The 23,675-nt window shown below is 47.9% G+C and overlaps 1 protein-coding gene across 1 annotated transcript in view; it reads left to right on the forward strand.

Moving 5' to 3' along the window:
- The first annotated feature begins 16,967 nt into the window (after positions 1-16,967).
- The window catches only part of LOC128310020 (allatostatin-A receptor), a 36,190-nt gene continuing 29,482 nt past the window's right edge, over positions 16,968-23,675 (forward strand). Inside the window, exons 1-4 of the mRNA XM_053046552.1 lie at positions 16,968-17,211; positions 22,576-22,730; positions 22,808-22,938; positions 23,276-23,423. Of these exons, the coding sequence (XP_052902512.1) occupies positions 16,968-17,211; positions 22,576-22,730; positions 22,808-22,938; positions 23,276-23,423 (678 nt within the window). The remainder of the gene's footprint in view (positions 17,212-22,575; positions 22,731-22,807; positions 22,939-23,275; positions 23,424-23,675) is intronic.

A 23,675-nucleotide genomic window follows, 5' to 3' on the forward strand; every position in this document is an offset into this window, starting at 1 on the left:
TCTTGTTCGCCATCTTGTCCGCCATCTTGTCCGCCATCTAGTCCGCCAAATTGTGTCCGCCATCTTGTCCGCCATTTTGGCCGCCATCTTGTCCGCCATCTTGGCCGCCATCTTGTCCGCCATCTTGTCCGCCATCTTGGCCGCCATCTTGTCCGCCATCTTAGCCGCCATCTTGTCCGCCATAATGTCCGCCATCTTGTCCGCCATCTTGTCCGCCATCTTGGCCGCCTTCTTGTCCGCCATTTTGGCTGCCATCTTGGCCGCCATCTTGTCCGCCATCTTGTCCGCCATCTTGGCCGCCATCTTGTCCGCCATCTTAGCCGCCATCTTGTCCGCCATCTTGTCCGCCATCTTGTCCGCCATCTTGTCCGCCATCTTGTCCGCCATCTTGGCCGCCATGTTGGCCGCCATCTTGTCCGCCATCTTGTGTCCGCCATCTTGGCCGCCATCTTGTCCGCCATCTTGGCCGCCATCTTGGCCGCCATCTCTGCCGCCATCTTGGCCGCCATCTTGGCCGCCATCTTGTCCGCCATCTTGTGTCCGCCATCTTGTCCGCCAGCTTGTCTCCCATCTTGTCCGCCATATTGTCCGCCATATTGTGTCCGCCATCTTGTCCGCCATTTTGGCTGCCATCTTGTCCGCCATCTTGTCCGCCATCTTGTCCGCCATCTTGGCCGCCATCTTGTCCGCCATCTTAGCCGCCATCTTGTCCGCCATCTTGTCCGCCATCTTGTCCGCCATCTTGTACGCCATCTTGTCCGCCATCATGTCCGCCATCTTGTCCGCCATCTTGTCCGCCATCTTAGCCGCCATCTTGTGTCCTTCATCTTGTCCGCCATCTTGGCCGCCATCTTGTCCGCCATTTTGGCTGCCATCTTGTCCGCCATAATTTCCGCCATCTTGTCCGCCATCTTGTCCGCCATCTTGGCCGCCTTCTTGTCCGCCATCTTGGCCGCCATCTTGTCCGCCATCTTGTCCGCCATAATGTCCGCCATCTTGTCCGCCATCTTGTCCGCCATCTTGTCCGCCATCTTGGCCGCCATCTTGTCCGCCATCTTGTGTCCGCCATCATGGCCGCCATCTTGGCCGCCATCTTGTCCGCCATCTTGGCCGCCATCTTGTGTCCGCCATCTTGGCCGCCATCTTGGCCGCCATCTTGGCCGCCATCTTGTCCGCCATCTTGTCCGCCATAATGTCCGCCATCTTGTCCGCCATCTTGTCCGCCATCTTGTCCGCCATCTTGGCCGCCATCTTGTCCGCCATCTTGTGTCCGCCATCATGGCCGCCATATTGGCCGCCATCTTGGCCGCCATCTTGTCCGCCATCTTGGCCGCCATCTTGTGTCCGCCATCTTGTCCGCCATCTTGGCCGCCATCTTGGCCGCCATCTTGTCCGCCATCTTGTCCGCCATTTTGTCCGCCATCTTGTCCGCCATCTTGTTCGCCATCTTGTCCGCCATCTTGTCCGCCATCTTGTCCGCCATATTGTGTCCGCCATCTTGTCCGCCATTTTGGCTGCCATCTTGGCCGCCATCTTGTCCGCCATCTTGTCCGCCATCTTGTCCGCCATCTTGGCCGCCTTCTTGTCCGCCATCTTGTCCGCCATAATGTCCGCCATCTTGTCCGCCATCTTGTCCGCCATCTTGGCCGCCATCTTGGCCGCCTTCTTGTCCGCCATCTTGTCCGCCATCTTGTGTCCGCCATCATGGCCGCCATATTGGCCGCCATCTTGGCCGCCATCTTGTCCGCCATCTTGGCCGCCATCTTGTGTCCGCCATCTTGGCCGCCATCTTGTCCGCCATCTTGTCCGCCATCTTGTTCGCCATCTTGTCCGCCATCTTGTCCGCCATCTTGTCCGCCATATTGTGTCCGCCATCTTGTCCGCCATTTTGGCTGCCATCTTGGCCGCCATCTTGTCCGCCATCTTGTCCGCCATCTTGTCCGCCATCTTGGCCGCCTTCTTGTCCGCCATCTTAGCCGCCATCTTGTCCGCCATCTTGTCCGCCATCTTGTCCGCCATCTTGTCCGCCATCTTGTCCGCCATCATGTCATCATGCCATCATCTTGTCCGCCATCTTAGCCGCCATCTTGTGTCCTTCATCTTGTCCGCCATCTTGGCCGCCATCTTGTCCGCCATCTTGTGTCCGCCATCTTGTCCGCCATCTTGTGTCCGCCATCTTGTCCGCCATCTTGTCCGCCATAATGTCCGCCATCTTGTCCGCCATCTTGTCCGCCATCTTGGTCGCCTTCTTGTCCGCCATTTTGTCTGCGATCTTGTTTCCGCCATCTTGGCCGCCATCTTGTCCGCCATCTTGTCCGCCATCTTGTGTCCGCCATCATGGCCGCCATATTGGCCGCCATCTTGGCCGCCATCTTGTCCGCCATCTTGGCCGCCATCTTGTGTCCGCCATCTTGTCCGCCATCTTGTCCGCCATCTTGTGTCCGCCATCTTGTCCGCCATCTTGTGTCCGCCATCTTGTCCGCCATCTTGTCCGTCATAATGTCCGCCATCTTGTCCGCCATCTTGTCCGCCATCTTGGCCGCCATCTTGGCCGCCTTCTTGTCCGCCATCTTGGCCGCCATCTTGGCCGCCATCTTGGCCGCCTTCTTGTCCGCCATCTTAGCCGCCATCTTGTCCGCCATCTTGTCCGCCATCTTGTCCGCCATAATGTCCGCCATCTTGGCCGCCATCTTGTCCGCCATCTTGGCCGCCATCTTGTCCGCCATCTTGTCCGCCATCTTGGCCGCCATCTTGTCCGCCATCTTGTCCGCCATCTTGTCCGCCATAATGTCCGCCATCTTGTCCGCCATCTTGTCCGCCATCTTGGCCGCCATCTTGTCCGCCATCTTGGCCGCCATCTTGGCCGCCATCTTGTCCGCCATCTTGTCCGCCATCTTGTCCGCCATCTTGGCCGCCATCTTGTCCGCCATCTTGTCCGCCATCTTGTCCGCCATCTTGTGTCCACCATCTTGTCCGCCATCTTGTCCGCCATCTTGTCCGCCATCTTGTCCGCCATCTTGTCCGCCATAATGTCCGCCATCTTGTCCGCCATCTTGTCCGCCATCTTGGCCGCCTTCTTGTCCGCCATCTTGTCCGCCATTTTGGCTGCCATCTTGGCCGCCATCTTGTCCGCCATCTTGTCCGCCATCTTGGCCGCCATCTTGTCCGCCATCTTAGCCGCCATCTTGTCCGCCATCTTGTCCGCCATCTTGTCCGCCATCTTGTACGCCATCTTGTCCGCCATCTTGTCCGCCATCTTGTCCGCCATCTTAGCCGCCATCTTGTGTCCTTCATCTTGTCCGCCATCTTGGCCGCCATCTTGGCCGCCATCTTGTCCGCCATCTTGTCCGCCATCTTGTCCGCCATAATGTCCGCCATCTTGTCCGCCATCTTGTCCGCCATCTTGTCCGCCATCTTGTCCGCCATCTTGTTCGCCATCTTGTCCGCCATCTTGTCCGCCATCTTGTCCGCCATATTGTGTCCGCCATCTTGTCCGCCATTTTGGCTGCCATCTTGGCCGCCATCTTGTCCGCCATCTTGTCCGCCATCTTGGCCGCCATCTTGTCCGCCATCTTAGCCGCCATCTTGTCCGCCATCTTGTCCGCCATCTTGTCCGCCATCTTGTCCGCCATCTTGTACGCCATCTTGTCCGCCATCATGTCCGCCATCTTGTCCGCCATCTTGTCCGCCATCTTAGCCGCCATCTTGTGTCCTTCATCTTGTCCGTCATCTTGGCCGCCATCTTGTCCGCCATCTTGTCCGCCATCTTGTCCGCCATAATGTCCGCCATCTTGGCCGCCATCTTGTCCGCCATCTTGGCCGCCATCTTGTCCGCCATCTTGTCCGCCATCTTGGCCGCCATCTTGTCCGCCATCTTGTCCGCCATCTTGTCCGCCATAATGTCCGCCATCTTGTCCGCCATCTTGTCCGCCATCTTGGCCGCCATCTTGTCCGCCATCTTGGCCGCCATCTTGGCCGCCATCTTGTCCGCCATCTTGTCCGCCATTTTGTCCGCCATCTTGTCCGCCATCTTGTTCGCCATCTTGTCCGCCATCTTGTCCGCCATCTTGTCCGCCATCTTAGCCGCCATCTTGTGTCCTTCATCTTGTCCGCCATCTTGTGTCCGCCATCTTGTCCGCCATCTTGTCCGCCATCTTGTCCGCCATAATGTCCGCCATCTTGTCCGCCATCTTGTCCGCCATCTTGGCCGCCTTCTTGTCCGCCATCTTGGCCGCCATCTTGGCCGCCATCTTGTCCGCCATCTTGTCCGCCATCTTGTGTCCGCCATCTTGTCCGCCATCTTGTCCGCCATCTTGGCCGCCATCTTGTCCGCCATCTTGTCCGCCATCTTGTCCGCCTTCTTGTCCGCCATCTTGTCCGCCATCTTGTCCGCCATCTTGTCCGCCATCTTGTCCGCCATCTTGTCCGCCATCTTGTCCGCCATCTTGTCCGCCATCTTGTCCGCCATCTTGTCCGCCATAATGTCCGCCATCTTGTCCGCCATCTTGTCCGCCATCTTGGCCGCCTTCTTGTCCGCCATCTTGTCCGCCATCTTGTCCGCCATCTTGTCCGCCATCTTGGCCGCCATCTTGTGTCCGCCATCATGGCCGCCATATTGGCCGCCATCTTGTCCGCCATCTTGTCCGCCATCTTGGCCGCCTTCTTGTCCGCCATCTTGGCCGCCATCTTGTGTCCGCCATCTTGTCCGCCATCTTGTCCGCCATAATGTCCGCCATCTTGTCCGCCATCTTGTCCGCCATCTTGGCCGCCTTCTTGTCCGCCATCTTGTCCGCCATCTTGGCCGCCATCTTGTCCACCATTTTGTCCGCCATCTTGTCCGCCATCTTGTTCGCCATCTTGTCCGCCATCTTGTCCGCCATCTTGTCCGCCATATTGTGTCCGCCATCTTGGCCGCCATTTTGGCTGCCATCTTGGCCGCCATCTTGTCCGCCATCTTGTCCGCCATCTTGGCCGCCATCTTGTCCGCCATCTTGTCCGCCATCTTGTGTCCGCCATCTTGTCCGCCATCTTGTCCGCCATCTTGGCCGCCATCTTGTCCGCCATCTTGTCCGCCATCTTGGCCGCCTTCTTGGCCGCCATCTTGTCCGCCATCTTGTGTCCGCCATCTTGTCCGCCATCTTGGCCGCCATCTTGTCCGCCATCTTGTCCGCCATCTTGTCCGCCATAATGTCCGCCATCTTGTCCGCCATCTTGTCCGCCATCTTGGCCGCCATTTTGTCCGCCATCTTGTCCGCCATCTTGTCCGCCATCTTGTGTCCGCCATCTTGTCCGCCATCTTGTCCGCCATCTTGGCCGCCATCTTGTCCAACATCTTGGCCGCCTTCTTGTCCGCCATCTTGTCCGCCATCTTGTCCGCCATCTTGTCCGCCATCTTGTGTCCGCCATCTTGGCCGCCATAATGTCCGCCATCTTGTCCGCCATCTTGTGTCCGCCATCTTGTCCGCCATCTTGTCCGCCATCTTGTGTCCGCCATCTTGTCCGCCATCTTGTCCGCCATCTTGGCCGCCATCTTGTCCGCCATCTTGTCCGCCATCTTGGCCGCCATCTTGTCCGCCATCTTGGCCGCCATCTTGGCCGCCATCTTGTCCGCCATCTTGTCCGCCATCTTGTCCGCCATCTTGTGTCCGCCATCTTGTCCGCCATCTTGTCCGCCATCTTGTGTCCGCCATCTTGTCCGCCATCTTGTCCGCCATCTTGGCCGCCATCTTGTCCGCCATCTTGGCCGCCTTCTTGTCCGCCATCTTGGCCGCCATCTTGTCCGCCATCTTGTCCGCCATCTTGTCCGCCATCTTGGCCGCCATCTTGTCCAACATCTTGGCCGCCTTCTTGTCCGCCATCTTGTCCGCCATCTTGTCCGCCATCTTGTCCGCCATCTTGTGTCCGCCATCTTGGCCGCCATCTTGTCCGCCATCTTGTCCGCCATCTTGTGTCCGCCATCTTGTCCGCCATCTTGTCCGCCATCTTGTGTCCGCCATCTTGTCCGCCATCTTGTCCGCCATCTTGGCCGCCATCTTGTCCGCCATCTTGTCCGCCATCTTGGCCGCCATCTTGTCCGCCATCTTGGCCGCCATCTTGGCCGCCATCTTGTCCGCCATCTTGTCCGCCATCTTGTCCGCCATCTTGTGTCCGCCATCTTGTCCGCCATCTTGTCCGCCATCTTGTGTCCGCCATCTTGTCCGCCATCTTGTCCGCCATCTTGGCCGCCATCTTGTCCGCCATCTTGGCCGCCTTCTTGTCCGCCATCTTGGCCGCCATCTTGTCCGCCATCTTGTCCGCCATAATGTCCGCCATCTTGTCCGCCATCTTGTCCGCCATCTTGTCCGCCATCTTGGCCGCCATCTTGTCCGCCATCTTGTGTCCGCCATCATGGCCGCCATATTGGCCGCCATCTTGGCCGCCATCTTGTCCGCCATCTTGGCCGCCATCTTGTGTCCGCCATCTTGGCCGCCATCTTGTCCGCCATCTTGTCCGCCATTTTGTCCGCCATCTTGTCCGCCATCTTGTTCGCCATCTTGTCCGCCATCTTGTCCGCCATCTTGTCCGCCATATTGTGTCCGCCATCTTGTCCGCCATTTTGGCTGCCATCTTGGCCGCCATCTTGTCCGCCATCTTGTCCGCCATCTTGGCCGCCATCTTGTCCGCCATCTTAGCCGCCATCTTGTCCGCCATCTTGTCCGCCATCTTGTCCGCCATCTTGTCCGCCATCTTGTACGCCATCTTGTCCGCCATCATGTCCGCCATCTTGTCCGCCATCTTGTCCGCCATCTTGTCCGCCATCTTGTGTCCTTCATCTTGTCCGCCATCTTGGCCGCCATCTTGTCCGCCATCTTGTCCGCCATCTTGTCCGCCATCTTGTCCGCCATCTTGTCCGCCATAATGTCCGCCATCTTGTCCGCCATCTTGTCCGCCATCTTGGCCGCCTTCTTGTCCGCCATCTTGTCCGCCATCTTGTCCGCCATCTTGTCCGCCATCTTGTGTCCGCCATCTTGTCCGCCATCTTGTCCGCCATAATGTCCGCCATCTTGTCCGCCATCTTGTCCGCCATCTTGGCCGCCTTCTTGTCCGCCATCTTGGCCGCCATCTTGGCCGCCATCTTGTCCGCCATCTTGTCCGCCATCTTGTCCGCCATCTTGTGTCCGCCATCTTGTCCGCCATCTTGTCCGCCATCTTGGCCGCCATCTTGTCCGCCATCTTGGCCGCCATCTTGGCCGCCATCTTGTCCGCCATCTTAGCCACCATCTTGTGTCCGCCATCTTGGCCGCCATCTTGTCCGCCATCTTGTCCGCCATCTTGTCCGCCATCTTGGCCGCCATCTTGGCCGCCATCTTGGCCGCCATCTTGGCCACCATCTTGTACGCCATCTTGTGTCCGCCATCTTGGCCGCCGTCTTGTGTCCGCCATCTTGTCCGCCATCTTGGCCGCCTCTTGTCTGCCATATTGTGTCCGCCATCTTGGCCGCCATTTTGGCTGCCATCTTGGCCGCCATCTTGGCCGCCATCTTGTGTCCGCCATCTTGTCCGCCATCTTGTCCGCCATCTTGTCAGCCATGTTATGTCCGCCATCTTGGCCGCCTTCTTGGCCGCCATCTTGTCCGCCATCTTGGCCGCCATCTTGTCCGCCATCTTGGCTGCCATCTTGTCCGCCATCTTGTCCGCCATCTTGTCCGCCATCTTGTCCGCCATCTTGGCCGCCATCTTGTCCGCCATCTTGTGTCCGCCATATTGGCCGCCATCTTGGCCGCCATCTTGGCCGCCATCTTGTCCGCCATCTTAGCCACCATCTTGTGTCCGCCATCTTGGCCGCCATCTTGTCCGCCATCTTGTCCGCCATCTTGTCCGCCATCTTGTCCGCCATCTTGTCCGCCATCTTGGCCGCCATCTTGTCCGCCATCTTGGTCACCATTATTTAGGGGAAGGGGGGGAGGGGGATGGAAGATGTTACCTCTTGAACAACATGCTCTCCTGGTATCGGAAATCTGAAAACAGCTGGTTTGTATGAAAAGTTAGTGTATAAACATTGCATACCTTACGGCGCATTGCATTGCAAGTTGATTGCATACCTTCCGGCGTAGTACCAGGAGCTACCTCTTCCGTGGATGCTCTCCTGGTATTATACATTCAAAAACTGGTAGTTTTCGAAGAAATTTTTCAGGACCAACGGGAAAGTTAGTGATTAAATATTGCATAACTTTCGGCGGTTTTTGAGCAAAATTGCTGCAAAATTTTACTCGACCAACGGGAAAGTTAGTGTTTAAATATTGCATACGTTTCGGCGGTTTTCGACCAAAATTGCTGTACAAGGTGCTACCTCTTCCGTGGATGCTTTCCTGGTATCGGAAATCGGAAAACAGCTGGTATTGTATGGAATTTCTCACCAGCCGACGGAAAGTTTGAGCGAGATGAAGGATGCTTTCCGTTTTATTGATATTACTTACTAGCGATCGTTCTCACGTGTTTGATAGTATGCAATAGCAATTGTGATGGGCAAATTTGTCCCAAGCTGCAGATGTCACCTCTGGGAAACCATGCTCTCCTTGTATCGGAAATCTGAAAACAATTGTGTGCGCGGCAACGGTATGGTGGTTTTCACAGTTGCCCAGTTTATTTGGTCATTGGACAAATTTGTCAACTCTCGTGGCCCTGCACATATTAATGTGAATTTCGATCGTTCGCTTGATCTTCGCGTATTAAGTTTGATGCTCTAATTTTAGGTCGGTTGTCCGTGCGTCAAGAAATCCAAGAATTTCTGGGCCGATCTCTTCGCTCATTGTGAAGACACTTGCGATAATTTCGTCACATTTATACTTGCAGATTTACATTAGTATGAAACACACTATGTGCTCCTCAGGCACAATTTGATAATCAGTAGCCAATTATAGGGATACAACACTCACTATTTTTTCTCAAAATAACTGAGTTTTCAATGCAAAAAAACGAGACCACTTTCAGCACGCACGACAATGTTTTAGCAAGACTTCTATGATAGGTTCTTCACTGAATACATCGTTTTTATATCAATGCATACTTGATTTCTTCAAGTATCTTTTTTAATGTTCTTTTTTTTATTTAGATGAACGATTTTGCGGTGATGATCTTCAACCGTATGGATTTAGAATTGGAAATTTTAGAACAATTTGTAATATCAAACGGAAAGTTTAAGAAATAGAATACATGAATAGGTTGAAGTAAAAGGGCATATAAGGGGGTTCACGGGGCGGCCAGATGGTGTATTGGTAGCGCAGCCTGTCTGCACAAGACAGGACCACGGAAAATTTCATTTGGACCACCAAACCTCCGTACGCAGCACTGACTATCCTACGGGTATATAAAGTAAAAAAAAGAAATGGTAGGCTTAAACATCCTGAAGATGTCGTGCCGATAAAGAAGAAGGAGTTTGAGTGCACTGCATACTTCTCTTGCGTAGCCGTGTAACCGGGCCGATATAGCTAATCAAATAGAAACAAATGTTTTATATAACCAAGGATATATAAAATCTAAGGATATTTTCGATCAAATTGTTTCCTTTTTAATTAGATTTTGTGCTATAAATTAACTATGCTGCTAAATTTCCAAAAATCGCACAATCGGAACAAGTTGTTTGGGGCCCCCAACACGGCGAGGCCCTAGGCGACCGCCTACTTCGCCTACCGTTTGATCCGCCGCTGGCAATCAGACTTTCACTATAATCTACTACCGTTTCGAGCTGATGACTAGCGTACTTGTTAAAGAATATAAATGTAATATTTACACCTTTTGCTACTAAAGGATATCATAAATATGCCATAAACGTAATGATTTAGTGAAGAACATTCAAAATTTGCTGGAAAATTAACGGGCCTGCGGAGCGAAAATGGCGATTCTCTCACCTGTTGATTCTGCCTCGGCAAAACTGAAAGAGAAAGTTGAACCCCGTAGTGCGTATCTTATCTTGTTATCCGAATGACTTACTCTTCCTGCACTCCTTATATTGTGTGAACTGTTCACGTGATTCTACAGTACATCAGCAGGGTAAAAAAGCAGCTTCTCTTCTGCTGTTCGGTGCTGCTAGTCCTTGCTACCTTCGTTATCCTGCCGAAGAATTGTCTCTTGCTTTCGGTGCCCTGTTTGTTAGCGTGTTGTCACTGCATTTCTACGATATTAATCTGCTAACTCCAACACGAACATGCTCTCTATCATTCGCCGCTCACTCTGTAGATGAAGATTCTAACATCTTGCCAGCATCCCATGCGAACCCGAACGCAAGGCCGCATGGTTCAGTTCCGTCAGAACCGGCGAGACAAACACAGACAACAGACTCTCCAGATCGCTCTCAGTGACGCGGCATAGAGTAAAACACGCTTCGTTCGTTCATTCGGTTAGCAACTCCCATGATAGCACACTACGGAACGGTCGCAACCAACGGCCAAGTGTCAGTTTTCGTTTGCCTTTCGTATCAGTCGGGAGCAAAAACGGGAAAACCGAATTTTTCCGCTCAACACGCTAGTAGCAGGTGGCGGTTGCACACGCAACGGCGCTGGTAAGCTTTTAAGGGCACGGCATTAGTCACAGTGCCTTCCTCCCTCCCCCGATAAGTACATCCACACAAACACACCAGTTGCATGCAGAATTTACTTACCATCTCTGAGCACACCACTGGTGCAACTCGATTTAACAACTCCACTTGCGAGTGAGGCACCACCAAACTCGGCTCCTGCTGGCTTCTCCAATTTAAAAATGGTGGAACTTTTGTTAGGTCTGTTGGTGCTTGATTTTGTGTATTAAAAAAAAACACATTTAATTCCTTTTTTATATTGAAAACGCATTTTGGTGTAAAAATAAACCACCTCCAGTGTTGGACGGTGAAAAATGGTTGTGAGTGTCGGGCACTTGTTTACGTCCTTCCGACCAAGTGAATGTGAAAAGAAAACAAGAAATTTGAGTGGAGAACAAACACGCGCGTACACACACATACACACACACACACACACTTTCCATGTGAGTGATTGCAAATGTTCAATTCATCGTGTAAACAATGCAATAACAATACACCCACCCGAAGATGGGATTTTCTTGCCAGAAACAGCGGGAACAACCGCCGAAATCCAACAGTGCCTAAGATTAGTGAAGGCCGTTCAAAGTGCGTGAAAATGGATGGCAAATGTGTGTGTGTGTGAAGTGTTTTGTAAACAATCAAACCGAAACTCCGTACCGGTTTTTTCGTGATTTAGGAAGCACGGCCGCGGCTACGTTCCACGGTTGGAGCAATAAATTACGTGGACTCGGTAGAACGTGTACGCAGCACAACAGGCACCACAAGACCACGCTACAAGTCGAATCTCAGTCGGTGCAATCGGACGGTGTGTAAGATAACGCACACCAAAAAAAGTGGTAACACGTGGCGAAAAATTACAACCCAACACCCGTCCCCGGCACGACCTTTTCCGGACGACAATATGTGTTGGGGTGTGAGGTGGAATATATGTACACAAGCTTTCACCCATTTCCCTTTCCTTCCACTCCCCTCATCTCGTTTCCGATCCTGCAGATTGCAATTCTATTTTTGCCCTTCTGTCTCACACACACGCCCTTATCACCATCGATTGGGTCATTTCCCGGTTGTTTTGCTTCGGTGTTGAGAGGGTGGAAGCCTTTTTTTTCTTGTCCTTTGTTTGTTTTCTCGCATTTTCACCCATTTTGTGCGGCGTTCCAGACACTTCCTCTCGCCATTCGGTGGCAATTTGCCCGTGCCACAGCCGGACCCACTAGGAAAACATTTATTATTGAACGCCAGCGAGCGCACCAGCTATCGGAAGACACTCACTCAGGATGTGACAAATTCTATTACCGGTTCAACTTATCAACCGTAATGGATACCGAATGATTTACGGCTCAACGGTTGTCGCATGGTTTCGAGATTTTGTCGTCCACCGCCACTTGGTCCACTTTATGCCCAACCCCCCCAAATACCCTGACTAACCGATTTAATTTGTCCACAACCCATTTACGGCACGCATCGCACCGTGGGATCATGGTTTGCTGATCACGAAGCACCCCCCCATGCGTAGGTCGGGATATAGAAAGCTTCTCGTAGCAAACACCCAAATCTATCACCCTGTTGATGGATTTAATGCCCACTGGAAGGGTGTGCGTGTGTATCGGATGACAACGCCAACACAATCCAATGCTTTCCAATTTTCAATCATCCTAAACCCCGCTAGAATGCGAATGTTTGTCGAGTGGGTTTGAAACCTGCATAGATTTCCTGCTGCGAGCCGATTGCCATTCCCTCGCCCATTTCGTTGGAAGAAAAATCATCCCCAATCAAGACGGGGTAATCCATCGCCCTATCCCCATGCTCGAAATTGTTGGTGAGATCCTTCCAAAATGAATGATACAAAACACACATTTGCTTTTTCTGCAGCCGAAAGTTGCGGAGAACATGCTTTCATAAGATCTTGCAGAAGGTACGTCAGTGGATGTTTTTTTCATTTCGATGGAAGGAAGGTTGGCAAAGACCGATTAATGATGATGGACACGCTGTCGGCCATTATTCCACCAGCGGTGGACGTCTCCGTCGCAATATCGGAAGACGATACATCATTTAATTCGTCTCACCGCTCACCGGCCGGACTCGCGAATTGCCTGTTGCAGGATCGCTTTGGTACACAAAACTTCTTAAAGCGAGACGTGCCGTTGCCAAGGCAACACAAGGTACACGAAAGTGACATTACGCGCTCCGACTCCGAAAGCTACCAACAAATATTTATCTTCATTTATTAGTTAACTCTGTGCACGAAATTTTTTTTTACCGCTGTGCCACGTTCGCGAAATGTTCCGTCCCCGACCAGTCCGTTTCGCTCTAAACTGGTTTGACTCGCAATGCGACATTGTGGGTTTCTGTTAGTATCCGTACAAATATCTACCACCATCGCTGCGAAATGGGCTGCGACCTATAATTTCTCATCTTTCTGCCCTGTACAGCCGGAGAGATACCTTATCGGGTTGATCTGGAAAACTTCTACCGGTGGCATCTAATGTGCGCTTAGCGTCGAGCGCCACCCGCAAGGGAAAAAGAATTCGCTGCACAGGTAGCAGCCAGACTTTGACGAGCGTTGGTGTGGTGGATGTTTGCCAACCTGGCCCGATTAGCAGCTGCGTCTAATTATTTCCTTCACTACTATTCGCTTCAATTCGAGCTCGCGAGACACATTCCGCTTTCGCTTTGCTTCCCTTGTCGTCTTTATGAGACCCGCTTGCATGGCCTTCATTTGTGCAAACTGACAGAGAAGCTTTCAAGGATACCACCGTCACACATGCTCACGTAACGCCGTTACGCCGTACGGATATCGGTACGTGCCAGTATTTTGTTGCCTTAGTTTGCAGGCGGTTGGCAAATTCGGTGTAACATCTTGTGAAGTTGGGTTGGCGGAGGTTGTACTCGGTCGACAATAGGTGACATAATCGTAATGAAGAAATTTTGCCACCCTGTGCACGGCTTCATCCTGAAAGGATTAATCTTCCTACCCGTTTTGACTATGTCATCTCCTTCCACGACCGAAACGAATCGCAGGTTGTTGCTGGTGTGAAACGTGATTTACATAAATATACATAAAACAGCGGTCTGGTCGGTGGCAGCCGCCGAAGGAAGCAGAAAACGTTAATCCTTTTCCAGCACAAAAATGTAGCTTCAGCTTTATTGGCGCGGGCACAATAACAATAAAGTGGGGCGCTTTTTGGTAATGGATGGGACGTGTATTAGTATATTGCGTCTTTTGCTACGTGAATGAAGTGTTATTTTATCGATTGGTAAAAAAATGCTATTTAAAATAAACGGCAATGAATTATACTCATGGAGTGGAGACTAGAGACGTGCTTGATAAATCTTTTGTGAGGAGCCATTTATTTGAATTATGTGTGATGAGCCTGCCGGAATCTCGGGTGGATTATAAAAAGGCTTATTAATATGTGAGGAATGCTGTGGCTGATCCACATCCTCATCTGTTCATAATTCTTAAATGAATTTAAAATGTTTGAAGATGCTAGAATCTTGAATATTTGAGGAATCTTTAGAATACATTTTCAACCCCAGTCATTCGGTTTAAAGATTCATCGCATCGAATTAGCCTTAATCAACTTCACCCATCATTTTTGCCTTCAATTCACTTACGAAAAATGAATACCCGCGTGAAGAGATAATAAAATTAGTCAAATTTATAAAATTTTTCTACAAACATCAGCAACAACTATCGCCATAAAAGTATCGCCATTTTTTCTGCGCCATGCCCAAATACGAAGTTGTCGACCGTTGAAATATCATTTCCAAAATGTGGCCCACTATACGCACCAAAGCAAGACGTTCCTTGGAAAAACTTATTTTTCCCGTTGCGTGTGTGTGTGTGTGTTGGCAGGCGTAAACGCTCCACGTAAAAGGACACAATTTGCATTTCCATCCCTTGCGTGCGGTTCAAACAACCCTCGGGATATTTTTCCACGCGTGTGGGTAGGGTTCTTGCCAGCCATTTCGCTCTACACATGCTACACATTTTAGAAAGTTCGTTTGCACTCAATTTAAATGACATAAGCTTGCACCTCGCTCCCAAACATTCCACCTAAACCGCCGTCACCCCGTAGTCATTTTGGTCACAGTTTGCCACCGACTATATTTAATAGCATTTGCTTCCCACGTGCATTTCCAAGCGTACCTTGGTAATGGGGAACATCGTTACGAAAACAAGCGTGTTTCGATAATAGTGCCGATCTGAACCTTAACCCAAACGAAACTTCATCGGTAAATCACCAGGCGCCTCCATCGGCGGGGTTTATTCGATATAATCCGGTTAAGCCTCCGAAAAATATGTACCACACACCGAAAGAAACCACGAGCGCTTCAGGATGCGTGTTCGCCCAAGATCAACCGGATTGGCGGCCGGTGTGCAAAGTAAACACGCTTTAACTTTTCACTCGCTGCTCAAGTGTCAGCCCTGGCAAACGGAAGCATTCGCAGCTTACCGGTTTGCTCAATTATTTGATCCCTTGGCTAACCGAAAGCCCCTTGCGCCCGCAAAAACCGCACCGCAAACCGCTAAATGAAAGCCCGAAACCAACATTAGAATATTCAATCAGCCACCAACAATGGCGTCACTTTGATGCCGGCCAATTTTCTTCGCATTTGGCGGAATGAGGAGTTTGAGCGTTAGTGCGCCCCGATCGGGTGCGGATTTTGTGCGAAACGGAAGAAGGATAAGCAAACCCCCATTAAGCAACACACCACCCATCACGGAATCCGATGCGGTACAACTGTTGCGAGCGGCTGGGCCAAATTGTTGAACGCAGCGTTCAACCCGGGGCAGTGCGTCCGTACCGGTAGCATGCGAGACGACGAAATGAAATCCGATACACGAACCCAGTACCAATCACAATCATCACGCTCCATATGTTTTGCGTGCGCGAGGCAAGAAGCCACACCACGGAAGGAACACGTTTGATTGATGAGGGTTGCAATTTATGGCGTTCGTGTGCGAACTGCGAAACTGCTCAACAAGTACAATTACATTCATTTACATTTTGCTCCCGACCGTGGATTGTTGAGGCAAGTTTGTTAGGAAAGTTGCCGTGTCGGTGATCGTTGCTGGTGGGATAAATTTGCCCGAACGCACGGGTAATGGCTTGCAGTGAACAGTCCGCAGACTTTCCTGGTAGTGCATCTATTTAAGTCTCATAAGCTTGAAGAACCTTTTTGCAAAAGCTTCCCTTGTTAAGCATTCCACGAAACCGCCCTTGGGAGCACAGTTCGCAACATAACTGTCAGGCAAGACTTTTTTCACTAGATCAAAATTGCATCACGCTACGTAATGAAAATGGTTTGAAAATAAGCTCCAAAATACGGACAGTTTTAAAATTCTTGCAATAATGCTGAAATACGATTTGAACATTTATTAAAATGATTTAGCCATCAGCCATTTGTTATATAATAATCCATTTCCCAACACTTCCCGAGTACGTAGTTTGACGTTTTTAGCGTACATTTTGGATCCTTCTAAGATGATCGAAAATAAGATAAAAATTCACCAAATAACTTTCATTACGAGGGGTGTTCTGGGACATTCTTTTTAAAAAAACTGTTTATTGACAACATAACTTACGGATTATTATTAATTATTTTGTTTGTCTATTTCTCTACTTAAAATACAGTATATTGCATTCATTACTTATCGTTGGCTATAGCATCAGATGAATATATTTTAGTCATTTTCAATACTTGTCAATTCTTTTCCAGAAAACCTTTATGCATCGTCCAAAATATGTATTAATTACAACGAAAAGAGATATAATATTTCCACATGAGACAAACAAAGAGAGAGCAAAGCAAAGTGCGTACAAATACAACAAATTTTATGCTTAATAGCGTCAGAACGGAATTGGGTTCATAAAAATGTCAACAATATTGCATTTGTTCAGCGGTGCGTTCACTATGTTGCCTAAAGGATTAACTACTCTTTCTCTCTTATCTTGTAGGCCGCGGCAGTTTTGGTATTGTTGACAACAGTGCTTCGTGTCCCGAGTGTTTCTTATATTTATTTTCGTTAATACATTGAACTAACAGCATGGCTGCACACCAAAAGTGGGATACAAAAATCTCAACACAAGATCACGTAACAAGTATGCAATGCGAATTCAGTTAAGCCATTGTGTACTGTGCACAGTGAAAATGCAGCATCACAGGAGTTCCATTTTTTCGTGGCCGGACAACTAAATGGTTGCGATTGAATTGAACACACAGTAGAACAAAGTGTCGTGATGTGTGATGCCCAAACGGACATCCATTCGTTTCTATACAGATTCAAGTGATATCCTCCAGTAAGACAAGTGTGCATACAAAAGGGAAAGATCGTCAACATAAATACTCAGCACAGTTGGGAAATAATCTTCAAATTGTTTCGTGCCAATCATAACGCGTTCGTTGTGAGCATGAATGAATCTAAAATTATACCCACCGAGCCACCCGGGCTTCATCATCAGCTGTCGATGCTGATGCCGGACGGTACGATGCGTAACAGCTCTTGGTCGGATCTGTTGAACTACACCTTCGAGAATGAGGCTCTGTACCACGTCAACACATCGACGATCGAGCGGATCGTCTCTATGATGGTGCCGGTGTTTTTCGGTTTCATTGGCCTTGCCGGATTGCTCGGCAATGGATTAGTTGTGCTAGGTAAGTGAACCATTTTGCTAATTAAACCAACTCGAAGTCGTTCTTTCTAACAATGCAAATTGTTTATCTTTAATTTATTACGTAGAAGTAGATACTCTAGTTGAAATGCAATCAAAAGGACAAAGTATTTATTTAGGTTTGTTTAAACACAGTTTTGTACCATTCTACAAATTTCAAGGGTCATCTACACCCAAAAATATGAAATGATGACTCCATCTCTATAGAAATGTGTTGACATCCATTATTTGGGTAGTTATAAATAATTTAATTTTCTGCACAACGTCTCATTCATGGTTCAAAATCAGGTTCCAGATAGGTTCACTTACCAATTAAATATTGTTTTCTAAATCACTATCGTACTTCGTAAATAGAGTTTTTGAAAAAAAAGCTTAAACCATTTAAGTTGATTTTAGTCCTCTTTATTAGGAGTCATGCATAAAATAAATTCACGAACTCAGGTTTTTTAGATCTCTGAGGCACTAGGTCAGACTGTACTGCAAAAACTGTTTCAAAACAAGTTTCAGCGTACAAGAAACAAAACACCGTCCGAATCGCCCAGAATGGCTCTCGAACGTGCTGTGATTCATTTACAAGCAATCCAACAACTGACAACAGGCAAACGGCCAAACAAGTATGACATCAAGCTGTTTTGACGGTTAATACACGTAGGAACGACTTCGACAACCTTATCACAAGACGCCCCCGAACTTATTTGGTTGAAATGTTAATTTTGGGTGCCATCAAAAACACTCCCAAACGTGAAAAACATTTCTCCGAAGTCGTGGTGAAAATTGCGAACAAAAAAAAATACTTTTACCGATACAGGCGCGTATGGTACCACCCGTGGAGTGACTTACAGAAATGAAATTCAATACCTTTGCTCTGGTAGCTTTAAAAATCGGTCCCAACAGCGAAGCCAGAGTTTTAAGGAGGGAAAAAATCCTCTGTATACACTCACACTCTACTCCACTACTCCGTAAAGCTTTAGCGTTGGGTGGACCGTGAAACCGATCCATCTTGCCTTCAGGATGGAGCGTATCAATGTCGATGCCGCAAGTGCCTACCGTCAGGCTCGACCATGAACCGAACAGCAACCCGACACCATATACTAAAAATCAATCTCACTGACGTTACCGCAGCACAAACACGGTACGGCACAACTTTGGCACCGATAGAACGGAACTATAAAATCGACCCTTCAACCGGGAATGAAATTCATTGCCTGCTTCAGAAACCCACTCAGCCAACCGGGCAAAATCTCAGACCGGGCAATTGATAGACTTGTTGATTTTTTGCCGAACCAGCTAAAAACACACTCCATTCCTGGGGCAAACATAAATCTTTTGCACTCGTGATGGGTTTGGGTCGGTGGTGGTTGCGTTGAGATGGGATTGGTTAATAGCAAATGTTGAAGCGAGAAAGTTTAGATACATCATTCCTGCGCTATGCGGTATTTTGTTTAAAGATTAAATTTCGCCTTATAATCGATACATTATTAGATCGCTTTAAAAACCATAACCAAGTGCAAACGATACTGATTATCGCACTAAAGCATGCAATTCGTTGTATCTGTGGAGTTCTGTATTTTTTTTTTAACCTCTTTGGCTTGTGACGACGATCGTCTTCTGTCGTTCTCACATACACGTTTTGTTACGAAAACAACCTCGTCATCGAGTTGAATGGGTTGCTAAGATCACTTCGTGTAACTTACACTTCAAGGGAAACCGATAACTCGGAACCAAACAACACACATCTTGGTACCCTATCAATCTTCAAAACCCGCCTTCTGACGAGCCTTACATGTTTTTTTTCCCTCTTTCATTTTCCCATTTTTCTTTGCATACGACCGTACGCGTCCAATTTTGCTTGCCACACCATTAGAGACGCTCGCATTCGTACGGCAGCTGCTGGTGTGAAGAACGTGAAGCGTTATGATAAGGGTAATTAATCTTGTTCGAATGCGCAGCAACATCGTTGAGTTAACCCGGCACGAACGCACTGTGGAGCATTATTACTCCTAACCTTTTCCATTCCTATCCGCCTATATTGGCGCCTCCGTTTCCTTCTGGTGTAAGCATCCGTACGTGAGCGCATGAATGATGACCGGCTGTGAGTATCTTTGGCACCTTGCCGATCTCATCCCGAGCCCATTGACGCACAGCCCTGGGTGATGAATGAAGTTGTCTGCTCGGCTAGCCGTTGGATGAGGGATGGCGCACGAAAATGCTTCGAACAAGAGGACCTTTTCCACTTAGGGTAAAACCCGTTAGAAAACTGGGAAAGGATTTGCTCCTCCTTTGGAGATTATCTTCCGGCCAACAACAACGGAAGGTCAATCTTCAACCGAGTGTACGATGGCGTAGGATGTTAGTATGGTTTAATCGAGATCGCGAATACAATGACTGTACCAATAGCAAACAGTGCAGTTATTCATCTGATACACAGCAGCTAAACAAATAACTTACTCGTGAACGTAATTTAAATTGCATTTAAAAGAACCAATACTCCCAAGGGCCAATAAAGAAAGCTTTGTGGACAATCTCTTTCATCCTTGCACTATTAAATATCTACAACTACACGCTTTACATCGCAGACGGGTAGAAAACGAAGTATTCAGAGTATGCACACATGTCTATGCTGCTTCACACAAATGAGAAATTTCCCAGACCAGAAACTTCATTTCGTATTAGTGCACAATCATAAGGTTGCTTTCCAAGCACGGGCTCAGTACTTGTGCATGTTAACAACACTCTGTATATTTGCTACCCACAATACGAAAAGCAAGGCAGACTTTACTTGTTGGTAAGCTCCGTAACTGCCAGCATTAGTTGACTAGGGAATGTACTCGTGCAAGAATGACTGGGCGTCTCCATTGGTGCTGCAGCTTTTCTGATGTATGTGCAACAATCCCCGGGGGTACAAAACTAAATCGAGGCCAATACATTCGAAATACTTGAAAGGAACTACTGAAACTATGTCATATGAAGTTCATAGTAAAAATAATAATGCATATCGGTGGAGTTGTTTTTAGCAAATATTTACTCCGAAACACCATCATGCCTTGTTTGCAAGGTTTTTAATTATTTTTTTTTTTTGTAGTGTAATGGTTCTAGTTAAGTTTATCTATATTTGAGATAGATAATAGTTAAGACAACCTTGTGAGAAGTAGTGCATAACATAAATACACCCAACACTAAGCGACTAGGCAATGTGGTATTAAGAATGACTGGGCGTCTCCATTGGTGTTGCAGATTATTAATGTACGTGCAACAAACCCCGGGGCGACAAAACATAGTCGAGGCAAATTTGAAATACGTATTAGAAGGTACTGAAACTCTGTTCGATAGATGATAAGGTGATAGCAAAAATAATCTGATGTTTCTATCATCTTGTTGCTATAAATCTGTTGTTTCTGTATGTTGTTGTCTGTTGAACCGAAAAATAAGATCAGATTATCTTCGGAAAAATAATCTGATATGTCTGTCGGCTTATAATCCGACAGACACATGACTCTAGATAGTCGAAGTCAGAATAGAAAAAGTAAGGTTATAGGTTACGAATGTAGGAGGTTGGACAAGGGTCGAAACATGCTTTCGCGTAAAACGAGAAAGAAGTAGAAGGTATTTCTAATAAATATATGCTGGGAAGCATCTCCGTTGATTGTAGCAAGGTTTTAAGCAATAAACAACTTATTCAAAACTTTCTTTTAAAAGTAATTGTTTGCAAATTTCTGTTTAAATTATCATTGATTAAGTGATTCAACAAACTTGTGTAGTGTTTGCTTAGATCGAATAAAAACCAATGTACACGTTTCTCCAGATTTTTCTACTTGTAAAATGTCTCAAACTATCGTTGGTAAAATGTTTGTGCAACGAATGTCAAGGTTTAGCCTCTGCATGAGCCATCGATGAGCCATTGATGACTTACGTCTGCATGTCAGCAACACCCACAGCCACTAAGACACCCACAGTCACTTGATTGGTTTACTTTATGTTAGTTTATCATCTCTCTCTCTCTCTCTCTCTCTCTCTCTCTCTCTCTCCCTCTCTCTCTCTTCAATTCTTGTCCTTCTTTTTTTTAGTTAACTGATATGTCCTTCCGTATAAGCACGAGAAAATATTCATTTCCATTTGACACACCATCGAACGAAAGGGACAGCGTGATGTAATCTGCATTTAACTTGCTCGACTTTATTGCATTGACATAGGATCAAAACTTTTCCACCTGCCGGGCGGTAGGAACACCTCCACGGAGATCATGCAAATTGAAAGCGATGTCTCTTCTCATCTTACGACCATTTGCTACAAGTACGCGATGTCCCAAGCAGGGGCAGGATAATATCCGCCCCGTGTTGAATTCGCCGCGCGCGCACGAATGTTTTAGAAAATGAACGCCCCGGAACGCGGGCAGTGGAGCGTGCCGGCAAAATGGGATGAAAGTACGTTTTTCAATTTATCTCAATGTCGCCGAAGGGAAAAGATTAATAAAAAAATGATTGATCTACACGTTAAGTAGCGCCGGGCGAATAGCGTTCGAAACATCACCTTACGTTGCTTTTAATACCTATCGCCGATACCTTTGGGGCGTATATTCACGTTGAGGAGAATGATAGCTTAATTCACGCTCATACTTTGACCACCAAAGCTTTGGACATTGAAAAAGCAAAATATTGCTTATGGGATACGTGTTGCGTATATTTTAGCTTTGAAATAAATTATCCCAATACTGTTGAAAAATTGAGACCAAATAAATCTAATACTGTTAGGATTTCTATATGAAATAGCTTAACATCTTCAATGTTCGAACTAATAATAAATACAGGTATTTACCAAAGCACACTACTATACCGGAACGCTATATTCCACTGTACTTTGCTTTAACTCGGGTGTAGTATCGTTTATACTTGAACGTTATAAAGTGGAACTTCTTCTACTTTGCTCGTAATAAATTCAGCAGTTAAGGTGACACTTTTAACAAATTGTTGCATCAAACTATGATGGCTTTATGAAAGGTTTTTAAATTACCATGCTTATTTTTTGTACTATAAGCAAATCCAACTGTCAAACTTCAAAATCCACGTATCTCCTGTTCAACGTATAAGAGATACCGTGTGTACTACCTCGACGACTCAGCGACTACATGTAGACAGTATATGTTTTTAAAATAATCTTTTAAGTACCATAACTCTGAAGTATCGTAGCTCAACCTTCAAATGAAACACAAGTTTAATGAAGTTAAAAAAAATCATGCGCAGATCTGAAAACCTCTTCTACTTTTTCTACTTTTTCTACAAAAAATATACTTTTTCGACGTATTTTTAACATGTTTCTTACATTCCCTTACCTTGCCCCTTTTCTTGAGCAGTGGTAGCCGCCAACCAAAGTATGCGATCGACAACCAACTTGTTGATCATCAACCTAGCCGCCGCGGATCTGCTGTTCGTCGTATTTTGCGTGCCTTTCACAGCCGTCGATTATGTTTTGCCGGAATGGCCGTTCGGAGAATATTGGTGCAAATTTGTACGTAACGTATACCCTCACTGGTTGCTGCTAGTGTAAGTCCAACCCGAACAATGACGGACGATTCCTTTCACCAGGTCCAGTACATGATCGTTGTAACGGCACATGCCAGCGCGTACACGCTCGTCCTGATGTCGCTGGATCGCTTCCTGGCCGTGGTACATCCGATTACCAGCATGTCGATTCGGACGGAACGAAATGCGTCGATGTAAGTATTCAGTATTGCTCACGTAGTCTGCTTTGCGCTCGAATTGGAACCCCTTGCCTGCCTTTCCCAGCACGTGCTCGTACTTCAATCGAATGGCGAATCATAATAAGTTCCTCCGCTGCCCAGTGGCGGAGCAATTGATTTTCCTATCCACTTGAAGCTGATAAATTCCACTTGCTTGCTGGAACCTGGAGCATTATGAATAATGTTCGTCATCGCTAAATGAACGCCGTACGATACTGGGCGGCGTTACATCAATCGCATGATGACAATCGGTTTTGATCCACTTCTCTGTAGCGAACGATTCAATCGAATTTGTTGCTTCTTTCACTCGCAGCGCCATCTGTTTGACGTGGTTTGTCATCCTAACGACCGCCATACCGGTGGCCATTTCGCACGGTGTGCTGTTCTATCCACGCCAGGGCGGTTTCTACACGGCATGCCTTTTCCTGCACAATGAGGGCTACAGCTTAGTTGCGTTCCATGTAAGTAGTTTCTTTTCACTTCACTTGTGCCAATTTCCTTCATCATAGTCAATCATAGCTCATACGGTGATTTATTTGCCATTAAAGCAATTATCATGCCTATTTAAGGTAGCTGGTTTACATGCTACTTACGTATTATATATTAATAGTCGGTTCTCATTAATTTAATAATTAATACTTATTCATTACTTGTGTTAAGCATTGTCAGCAACTAACAAAAATATTTTTATATTTTATTTTATTTGTGTATAA

The sequence above is a fragment of the Anopheles moucheti genome, chromosome 2 (genome assembly GCF_943734755.1).
Source record: "Anopheles moucheti chromosome 2, idAnoMoucSN_F20_07, whole genome shotgun sequence".
NCBI lineage: Eukaryota > Metazoa > Arthropoda > Insecta > Diptera > Culicidae > Anopheles > Anopheles moucheti.